Source organism: Conger conger, chromosome 2, assembly GCF_963514075.1.
Source record: "Conger conger chromosome 2, fConCon1.1, whole genome shotgun sequence".
NCBI lineage: Eukaryota > Metazoa > Chordata > Actinopteri > Anguilliformes > Congridae > Conger > Conger conger.
The window spans coordinates 9,968,097-9,979,954 of record NC_083761.1 but is presented as its reverse complement, the minus strand read 5'-3'; the positions used below and the strand labels follow the sequence as shown (position 1 = coordinate 9,979,954).

General features: G+C 40.7%; 1 protein-coding gene across 1 annotated transcript in view; it reads left to right on the top strand.

The window, feature by feature from the left end:
* The first annotated feature begins 4,627 nt into the window (after positions 1-4,627).
* Positions 4,628-11,858, top strand: part of neurl1aa (neuralized E3 ubiquitin protein ligase 1Aa) — a 49,427-nt gene continuing 42,196 nt past the window's right edge. The window contains exon 1 of the mRNA XM_061232825.1: positions 4,628-4,822. Within this exon, the coding sequence (XP_061088809.1) occupies positions 4,789-4,822 (34 nt within the window). The 5' untranslated portion in view covers positions 4,628-4,788. The remainder of the gene's footprint in view (positions 4,823-11,858) is intronic.

Below are 11,858 nucleotides of genomic sequence, written 5' to 3'. Positions count from 1 at the left end.
CTTGTGTGTGTGTCCATGAATACAAATCTATGCGCAAGATAATATGTGTCTGCATGGGGGGTCTTTGTGTACATGCTTGAATTAGTATAAGTGTGTGTCTTTGTGTACAATTTGTATGTTTATATCAGTATAAGTGTGTATATGTGCACTTGTGCTAGTCTGAGTGTGTAATGTTTAATTTAATTTATTGTGTGGAGGTTTACTTTATCATTTTAAGTCTTCACCCTCCCTCTCCAACATGGATGTGCTCTCAGTGCTCTTTTGTGAAGGCTGTTTGCTCTTTCGGCTTTAATGGCCTTTGCTGTAGCATGAAATTATTGTGTGGCCTTTTAGTATGAGGAAAAGAACGGTATATCTATTAGAAAATAAACAGTTTTACATCCCATAATGCCAAGCATTGCCTTTGGCTGCTGGCAGGTGAATACATGCACATGCTTCTTCATTTTCGGTTCCTCCCTCATTGTGAACTGAACTGTAATTTCACCACACCAATAATACACAATAATACAATTCACTGTATGTACTTAATGAGCAACTGTATCCTTCATCTTACCTTTCTCTTTCTTTCTTTTTACACCTACTGTACCCCGTTTATGCATTTATGCAATGTGCTGTAGCATCTTCGGCTAAGAACCTTACTCAGGGGTGCAAGATGGGTACCCCACTTGGGAATTGAACATGTGTCCACTGAGCTCTGCTCTTACCCTCTGCCCCATTACAGAGAATATGAAAAACCACTGACAGCTCTAGAAGCTAACATTAGCACCTCATCTTTTGAGGCAGACAGTAATGAGCGCATGCGGTCAGTTTAACTGCAGATGCGTGCACTGATATAATAGAAGAAAATATAACATATTTGTGAACCACTGACAAAATGCAGACCTAAAAGCATTCTGACACTTGTGTATAATCTATCTAATATATTATTCGCAAGCACATTTAAGCATCCAGCTTGCAATAGCTTCATAATGTGTCAAAAGCAGCAAGTATTATTTGATCCAAACGTCACAGATCCAAGATCTTTACTTGTATTTCAATTGTTATTGCACATTATAGTGCTTTTTATCAGTGAAAAGCACAAAGACAATGGTGCTGAAACAAAGGAAGATAAGCAGCACTTTATCACTCAGGAAAAACGGGGTACAAAATGTGGTAGCAATGCAATATCAACTTATTTTAATATATATTTCCCCCATAGTGTGTGGATCATTGCACTGACACAGAGAGCAAAGCAGCAATTATACAGGAATGAAGTGGTTACCTGAGCTACCGGGTAACTAATTGACTACAGTTAACATATAGGCCTGTATTTAAGCAGCATACTACTCCAACACAGTGTAAGTTAGTTTTTTATTGTTATTATTTCAGTGTCACAGACTGGAAGTCTGCTGGAAATTAAGACATACAGTAAAAAACTGAATGAGGAATGATGGATGGTAACAATATCTCTCACGCAGATAATTACTGTGCAATTACTTCCTTTAGATCTGCAGCTGTTGATGCCCCGAAACCTGTCCTTAGCGCTTTTATTTGCATGTGTTATGTAGCATAATTAATGAGGTTCTCTCAAGTAACTCCTTGGTGTGTTTGGCCATGAGAGAGAAGGAACCATTAGCCAGACATTTGAGACATGGTTGTAAATACACTCATGACCTTCAGCCATACAAATATGTCTCTTTTTACTATTACATTCTATAACTATAATGGTAAATGATATAAACTTTATCCTCCCTTCATAACAAAGTGACAGCCCCTATACCGCCAATACACTCTTAGAAATAAAGTGACAGTGGAGGTACATTTTTTTTCTTCAAGCATCAAATTTCCCAAATGAACACTGAAAGTACAGCAATGCACTCTTTGGGTACAAATGAATGTATTTTCCAAGCAGAAAAGGTAAAAAATATTTACTGCTGGCTAGTATATCATGTATATACCAATAGGGTACTGCCCCAGTGGCAAAACATTTGTACCTTTTTAGGCACTCTTCGTACCTTTATTTCTGAGCATATACACTAAGTATAAAATAGCTACCTAATAGCTTTGGCTTGCACCTCCAGTTCAGACACATTGTACCTGTTCTGCCACCTCTGTGCCACACTGTTTTGCATGAGTAAGAGCGCTCAAAATTTATGTCTGATCTGTTTTGTATAATTATGATCTCCCTCTGTACACCTGTTACACACTATACTTTTTGAAGGTGTTGTTTCATGGTGCAAAATACATTTCCCAAAGGACATCAATCACCTATAACGTATATGTAGAATCCTGAATTATAAAGTCACCTATTCTGCCCATTTCTGAGTAGGCCTCAAACCTGTTCGGTCTGCTTTGCATGAACAGAGCCCGGTACTTTCCAGTAGTGTTTCATTAAAATCAGATAACCAAAACTGACTGAAGGTCTCTGGGGTGTGAGCGTTCTCACCTTACAGAACTTTCTGGAAAAGGTTTGCTTAAAGATCTCTCGGAGCCCCAGGCTGAGAGTGGGCTGGACAGGGCTGGCCTGGTTCCAGCTGCGGCTTTCAGGTCTCCGACGCGGGGGCACGGCTTGGCTAGCCTCCCCTGGCCCAGGGCAGCCTGTTCGTAGCCTCCAGCCTGTGCGTCCCTGCGCAGGTGACTAAACTGCTCCATCGTTAGCGCCGTTAGAAGGGCGTTTCACATGGACACTCACTGCTGGTTCACAAAACAATCTACGGCGTTTTCAACAGGAGTACTACTAATACACCATATTACAAAGTAGAGCCTCAAAAATGATTTCACATTCAGGGGCCGATTCATGTGTGTTTAACGCATCCGTATGTAGTATGGAGTGGCATTATTTTTAAAAAATCATGTTTATAGGAGCCTATTGGTGGCTGTACTGTGGAAGAATTAGCCCTTGCTACAGTGATATTCCCTACAGTATGAGCTGAATCCTGGCTGAATCCTGGACGTACCACTGCTGAGTCTGGGTGTGTAAACTGGCAGGGAAGGCCTCTCCACATTAGGCTAAAAGATCCTGCCTGTAAACCTGGGTGCCTGCAGCCTGCCCCAGCTATGAACAAAGTGTACTACTCAAACACAGTAACAACAGAGCCAACCTTTTCAACTCCAGCTGGCTGGACACACCTCTGAGGACACACAGTACTCGTCTGCAACTCGTCTGGAATCGACAGAGATCGCAAACAAGATCGGCCATTTTAAAAGAATGGCCAGTTGTTGGCCAATGCGTCAGCTCAGCCAATACGTTTTCTTTTGTTGTTTTTTTTAATAAGAATAAACCTTATATTTATTATTATCACTCAGCTGAATTAAACTCACTCGTAAGCATGCTATGCAATTGTGTATCCACATAAAACTGTTGTTTAATTCAAATGCAACTTTTGTGTTGAAAGTGGTCAGAGACACAAGCAGAAGAAAGAACTCTGAAAAGGATTCAAGCTGGAAGGGAATAAAAAGGCAATTACACAGTAAAACGATGAGCGGAATTGGGACCATATGCATCTCTGTAGGAGTTGATTTAACACTGAAGATTTTACTGCGTATCACAGGTGTGGAAAAGCTGCCAGGTCCTCTTGGAAAGATGACGACAAGCGATGTCAGGGCCTTTGGATCCTGAGAGTCACCGCACTGCTCTGCCAGAGGCACAGATGGAGAAGCAGAACATGAAGCAGAGGAGCGAGGTGTGCCAAAGTGCATAGGCTAAGGAATGCGCCTGCTAGCTTCAAGTGGTCCTAAATCTAACTGTAGACTACTTCTACCAAACAATGAGGAAGGTCTGACTTGGTTGGGTTTGGCAGCCACGGTGCTGTACTGATTTGGAATGGGTCTCGTGTTTCTCGGGTAGGCCACTTTACATTACATTTTGCTGAAACTCTTCCAGAAAGACTTGCAAAGAGAGTGCAAATGTGCATTCAGATCTAGGTTAGCAACTGGAACAAATTGTGCAGTTACAAGGACCATGCATATGCCTATTCAAAGCTGTATTGTATTGTATTGTATTGTATTGTATTGTTTTGTATCAGTTAGTAACAGAGTATTACAGAAATCACAAATAGCATTAAACTTATTGTTTACAGTGCGTTACAAACATATTTATTTAAGTTGCTGGGCATGGTTCAGTTATCCTCTGACTAACAACACAAGGCTGTTTTGTTGTTGTTTTCAAAGCAGGCTAAGAAAAGTAATAAAAGGCCTCACTCAGATGAGATAATTTATCAACTTACCGCGACAACTGATTTAAATAACGTAAATGCCAACTATCAATTACTAAAATGAATAATGTGAAGGCCTAGCATTTGTATCCATGTGGCTATTACGTTTATGCACGCAGGAACGCTGGTGACAGCTTCAGTTGGAGACATGCAGTCATTATTTGTTACCATAATACTCCAATTCGATATCGTTAAAAGAAAAACAAACGAAATACAGTAGGACAAGCTGGTCTTGCGTGAATAAGCCACACATACTGTACGGTAGATGGGTTCAGACCGGTCTCCACTTAAGTCTGTTGTATTATTTTACCGTTTGACAGTGCTCGGAGGAGCGGCATCGCTCGCGTTACTAGGGCTTGCTTTGGCTCCACCTTTTATGTTAATTTAAATGTGCTCTTGAGGCTTGTGGCTGAAAGCGTACAGTGAATGGGGGAGTAAACCGCTTGTGATCAGCGCGGTGGGACAGTGTTTGTGTCTCTGCGGTCAGCAAGACAGGGACGCGTGGATGTACGAAATGTTGTCGGTGTGGAACTGTGCCTCGTAGGAAGTCATTTACTAAAACAGCGCTGAAGAAGAAGTCGCTTTCAATCGAGCCATGGGAGGCCAAATGACCCGAAATAGCTTGTACGGTGAGGAAAACCGATAGGGATCTCTGGAGGGGAAAGTACCTATGTGTCCGTTTGCAATGTTGTTGTAGTGTGGGTTCTGTACTGGTCACGATATCAAGTCGCAAATAATCATACAGTGAGTTGCAGTTATGAAGTGGGAATTCGCCGTAACTTTCAACGTTTAAGTTACGTTATCTCTTAACCATGCGCGACTATCAAATAATATGTAGTCATATTTTAATATTGTAATAAGGAGTATTTCTACATGCACCGCTAGCTACAGTGTACACAAAGGTACATAATCATAGACTGTACTTCATTACATTAGATTCATATTCACTATGCATGAACAAGCAAAACAAGCACAAACACAATGTGAGTTTTTGTTTTACTATTAGCATTTTCAAATGTAATTAGCTAGTCCCTTGTTTTCTTAACCAACGATCTGACCACAGATATGCTTACAATAGGCTACTATCGCTACTATGACAACTAAAGTAGATACTCTATTAACTGAAGTTATGCATTTCTTCCCGTTTGTGCAGAGTAGGCTATATGTGTACATTTGTGTGTGTGTATATTAGCTTTACATACAGTCTTTTAATTGGCTGTGCACAGCTGGTGCATCCCAGTGGATTTAAAATCCATAAATCAATTGTTATTTATCACGCCCTAAACAACTGTAGTTTACATCCCCCCAAATTAGTTTTCATTGGCGGATGCAGCCTATCATGCAGACCACAGCTCAAAAATGACTTTAGCTGTTGTAAGCAACTATCAAGTTTTAGTTTTCTCACTCTTAGACGTAATTGATGCTGTGTCAGCTGTAAAGGTTCACTACCCTGTTCTTTCAGAATTTGTCAACAGTTTTAAATAAGAAGATTATATCTTGATAGCAGAGTGATGAATCTACTAGAACAGGCATCTTGTCATAATTAAACTTGTAAATAGACTGCTTTAATAGGGTTGCAGGTGTTAATTGCTTGTGTTTTTAAATCACATTTATTGGCACCACTTAATAGGTTAACAACTATAGTTAATAATGTGCATTTTTCTATTATAGGCAGTTCATGTAACTGCTCACAACTGAGTAAAAATGTAGATATGAAACATTAGAATTTTGGTTATGAAGCACTCCACCATTACTAAACTCCATGGGACTTTAGACTGTATCGTAATTAGCGTAACAACATTGCTGATGTCCTTCTGTTTGTTGTGTAACAGTCTAATGTATGGAGCTTTTGGACAAGCTTATATTGAAGGTACAATAGGTAAGATTTTCGTGTTAAAACATTGTTACAAGACCATTGTAAATCCTTTCCTATCATTGAAAAAGGCTCACTGACATATTGACTCACAGGGCCTGTGTTTATTGTCCTTAAATTCGGGTTTCAGAATATACAGTTGACGGCCCGACCCTCTGTACCAAAACTTTGTATAACTGTACAATAATTCAAACTCATTGGTTGAAAATTGGTTTTAATTGCGCAATGGTGTTTTTAACGTCAGCACATTTACAGGGAAGGGGGAGGGATAAACAGTGTTGTGGTTTGAAGGTGTTTGTTGCTGCTATTCCTCTCTTGAAGTTAGTCTTTGTTAGAAGTTCGAAATTACCTATTGTACCTTTAAGTGCTGACCTCTCACAGTAGTGTATGATGTACTGTAGGTATAAACACATTTCTGTGTGTGTGAACTGTTATCACTTGCAGCAATTGCGTTTTTGCTTGAATTTGTGAGGAATCACTTGTGGACTCGGCTGTTTTGGTAGCTTTTCGACCGTAGTGCTTGTACGAAGGTCAGGGAGAACACCCAAGATGGGCTGTGAATAAAACAGAGGCCCCCAGCCTCTAAATATAAGTTGATTAAAATGAGCGTGGCGTGTCATTGCTCCATTCCCTAGTTTGCCATTTACAGATGACATTGAATTCAGTCCTTGTGAATCCCAGGGCATGCAGATAGATATTGATCAGTATCTCAGGGGTGGTTTTCTAATTATCAGCTTAACCTGGGCATAAATTTGCTCCTAATGATTTCAAATGTTGCCAACTCCAGTAATATATATTGTATGCACATATACGAGCTTATGAATAAAATGGCCATTTACAAGAATTTATTGTTATAAGAATCAAATAAAATGTACAGAGCACTTAGATTAATTAACTGGGTCATTGAGATGCAAAGTATAAGCCTAACATTAAGCTGAATGTGCATCCCTTAGTACTTAATGACAAAGTACATTTAGCTGCTATAATAATGGTACTAAATGTGTGTTTTAAGTGTCAAGTGGTAGCCTATTAGTGCACTAATTGTTCAACTTTCTGTTGTTTCATCGATCCGTTGAATAGAACCTGTTGGAAACCGTTCACCAAAGACTCTTGTGTTTGGTAGTGTTTTGTTGTGCCTCTGTGCTATTAATACGCAAGATCCTTTGGTGGAGTAGTATTGTAGGCTAGGCAGTCTGGTCTCGTGGTCTGGTCCCTTTCTGCATTCAGGTCCCAACTGTCCTGTTCTTCTCTTGTTTCCATTGCGAACAAAATGAAGAATAATGCAAATGTGACATCACACGGCCTTTTGCGTCTAGTTCCTTAATTTGTCTCCGACGCTGACATGGCCTGACATCCCGTCGTATGCTGAGGTTTCCCCAGGGGGTGTGTGAGCGCTGGATGTGTCCTGGGTCCTGGGGAACCTAGGGCACATATTAGGCAGTGATTTGTACACTCTGACAGGGAGGGAGGACAGGTAATGGGAAGAGGACCCTGCTCCCTCTGGACTTCTCTGAGGAAAATACCAGCCTTGTGCACGGAATTCTCCCGCAGAATTGGCATTTATAAACCTGCACACCTTAAGCTGTGTTCTTTCTTGTTTTTAATGTATTTTCTCAATATTTTGTTCATTCCTGCATTCTTATTATTTTAATATGTTTAAAATATGCGCACCCAGCATGTCCTAAGCCGTTTTTCCACTGGTCCATTTTAGCTGTATGTTTGTGATTCTAATGCGAGCAATATGAATTCCGTGTTTCAGGTCACACCTACTGCTCACATGCTTTAGATACAAGAGCCTGGCTCAGAGTAAAGCTTCTTTTGGACCTGCCCACACCATCTTACAATCCATGAAATTGGCTTGTCGGTCAGGTTGCTCAACTGATTGTAATTTTTTTTTCCTCTGGTTGGTTAGCAGGGGAAAAACAAACATAGTAACTTGCTTTCGTTAGAAAGTATGCGTGGTAAATTGGGCTATGTTGTTTATAGATCTGATCTACAGGGAGTAGGCTAAATGGGTTTTTTTTCAATTGTGAAAAAAAATTGAAATATTAGTAATATGTAAAGAGGGCCTAGCTGGGAGTAAACATTATTGAAGGCATATTTTACTGAACAAGCACATTTGCTTATACTTGGCTTGTCATGGCATGTTGCCTGCCAACTTTTTTATCTGGGGTTGGCCAATATACAGTCATCCCAGATACATTTTCAATGGAGATCCTGCTTGTCTCAGGTTTACTGTAGCTGACCTACAAGGCTACTGCAAAAGCAGGTTGTGGAAAGTCTCATTTGCCTAATGAGAATGTCTATATCTAGCCTAGTACTGTAGATAAACAGTAGAATGTTTTCACTAGAACTCAGTAAAAGAACAGAACAGTAAAATTCCGGTTATGTACCTTTTCTCAAGGACACAGAACGTTATGCCTCACCCAAGATTTGGTCGCAGGGCGTGTTCCCTGTCCCATATACCTCACCCCTGTATTTGTTATTTTCCCGTTGGTGAGTCCCATCTGGGATAGACTGCTCTTTGCAGACTGTAAAGAACCCAGGGTTGTTGGATCTCAGAGTAAAGCTAAAAGCCTTTCTCGGGAATGAAAGTTCTGTGACCTGTTTTGAACCCTTCCCGTGAAGATTCTCGTGATTTATTTGTCTATTCACAAGTCTTTTTTTCACACAGATCAGCTGGTTTTCCTTTTCTTTTTTCTTTCTTTCCTTCTTTATTTCATTTCTTGTCAAAGTATATCTCCAGGCGCTGCTCACCAGATTAAAGCCTTAGTGGGGAGCTGACCTTTCAGTTTTCATGACACAGTCATTTGGCAGCAGAAGTCAGTATTAAACCGAAGTTGGTGCCCCCTTAGATCCTAATACAAAGACCTTTTTAGAGCACTGAAGAACATTGCTTCAGAGGTTAGCATACTCTGCGCTGTTAGAGGTATAGTGTGCTAATAAAGTGGTTGCTGTACGAACTGTTGTCCACTTGCCTTGCTTCGAATAGACAATGAGAGGGAAAGGGTGGCCTTCTCAGTTGATCAGAAGGGCAAAGGGCATTTAACGGATGAATCTGTGACTCTAAGAATGTAGTGGTTTTAATTAGACAGGAATGCGCCAAACGGGGCAGCCTTGCACAGCCTAGTGCTATGATCAATTTAGCATGGCGCCGTATGAGGTGTATGGTGCAGTTAGATATTAAGCCTTGGCCGCACACAAGAATGAAAGAAATTAGACGATATGTGTTCATGACTGAACCGAAGCATAACTGATTACTTAAAATGGTTATAATCCAAAAGTAAAGTGTGAGGTCGCTAAGTGAAAGTGTTGTGTAACACTTGCATATTAACTGCTGTTTAACTGACAGGTAGCAAAGCTGGAATGAGCTAGAAGTACATTGCTGTATGTTTTCCTTCAGGGTTTACACTTGTTCTCACCCTAGATAGAAACAGCATTTTTACCATTCAGTGCTTCTGCAGAGGAGCCAAATCCTCTCTCCAGGATTGACTCTTACATAATAATAGTCGTGAACTCGAATCAGATATTCACCTGCAACGATAAAACATGCGTGGGACAGAAATAGCTTGTTGGTGGTCATCACAGTTTGTGCTGCCAACAATTCAATTTACACAGTGTTGAACAAATATTTAAATACTTCCAACAACCGGCATGCTTACATTTCTTTTTAGCCTTTGGTGCCTTTGTCCCGTACTGCAAGTCCTGTCCTTTTTAACTGTGCATTTGGTATGTGTAAGCAGTCGGCTGGGCCATGCAATTTCTTACAAACAGGTGTGACAGCAGCCAAATTCTTTGACAAAGCCGCACAGCAAACTACAGAGACCCTGCCGACGGCGTCAGATTCATTTCTGTGGCTGTTAAGAAAAATATCTGATTTCACATTATGTCACAAGCTCTCATTCTGTATGCGTACGGGAATGTTTAGCCAAAATTCACAGGCCTTGACCTTTCGCGTTTGCACCCAGGGGGATTTGAATGTACATACACGCACGCGCACACGCACATTTCTGCATTCTAATGATGATGTAACATGGTCACTCCTGTCAGCTGTCAGACCTGTTTGTCACTTGAGCCTTTACAAAACCTCTGACATCTACAGGTCAGCAGAACCATAACGCTGTGCTCACACCCCAGTTTAGAAGATGGGAACAAAAATTATCTGCTCGTAAACCTGAATTCTTAATGCATTTATACTTAAAGTAAGATGCTCTGTCATATTCATGAACTAAAACATGTTCTGTGTGAAAGACTTCAAATAATTTGCTTTCTTCTGTGCGTAAGCCTGGAGTTTCCCTCTGTGTTTACAGTACAGGTGTGTTTATTTGTAATGGATTATTACCAGACAGACAAATGGCATTGACTTTATGTTTCTCGGAATGCCTCAGTGCATTTCAGTAATACTGGGAAAAAATTGTTGATGAATACTGTCATTAATAAGATGAATGATAACAGTTTTCCTTGGAAGAATACGTGCCATACCATGTAGACATTGTTAATGGGAAAGACAATTATGGCGGAGCTATGCCTGTCAGTAAGATGAAACATGTTTGTTAATGATGCGATTATAAATTCATGAACGAATCCAGAAGACATTAAAAATAGTTGTTCAGTTCACCAAAGTATTCCCATGTGGGATAAGTTCATCGCATACAGACCAGCATAGAAGAGAATTGTAACAAAATGGTCCTTCTCATGTGATGTAGTCCTAGAAAGCATTGACTGATACATTGTTATTCATTTGAGGTGATGTTTACTTCCTATGAATTTCCTGGAGATAAGAATTGCTGAAATACTTGTGGGCTAGAAGGTTAAAGACTAGTGGATAGGTCAGTGGCCCTATTCTAGTAAGGTTCAAATGTTGGATGTCACCATTGGGCAGGGAACTTTGACCTGTAAATATACCAGGTGTATATGGTAGCCTAAATGGAAGGTATTTCAAACTGTCTTAGATAATGCAGTTAAATTGAGAATGTCTCATTAGAGAAAGTTATACCTGTTTGTCCTGTTTTTGTTGCACCCATACCTCCACGGATGAGCTTGTACGCTTCTTCAATAGCACTCCTGCTCGACAGCTCGCCTGTCAGATAGCCTACTTGCTGTTTTCCGCACTGCAGGTCGTGCAGCGGACTGGAGGAGGGCTAGTCTAGCGCTAATTGGAAGAGAGGCTCTTCTCCCACCGATGACAAGCGCTAACATATACCCATACATGTCAGGTTGAAGCCGATTGGATGTCGCTGCTGAGGTCTTGCGGTCGTAGTCCACTAATGACGTAGGTCAGGCTCCAGATAGCCTAATTATGTCCGGAGGACTCAACCTGTGCTTGTTACTTTCTAACACCTTTGTGAACAGAGTGGCTTTGGAGCCCTATTAGAAGTCCCTGTTAGAATACAGTCCTTTACAATTTAACTCTCCCTGCCTCCGGTAGCATCTGCAGTGGACATCATCTCAGTATGCAACCGCGTCTGGATTGAGAGCGTATGAACAGCATGAGAAGGCTTATAGTTATGCGGCGAGCATATTAAATCGTACTAGGCATTATTGGCAATATCAGATGCAGTTTTGTTTTTAAACTGTCCCTGGTTTCGGCCATTAATATAGTACCGACATGTTCATGTCCTAAGGCTTACTTTTTGAAAGGTGAGCATCATGCTTATGGAATGAAATTCCTCTGATAAATTAGCATTTCGGAAAGAGAAATATTTCAAAAGCTCACAAATCACCTTTCTGGTATGGATTAAGTCTGGGTGTAGTTAGTCCTCTGTAGATGTCCATTTCTCCTCGCTGGGGAA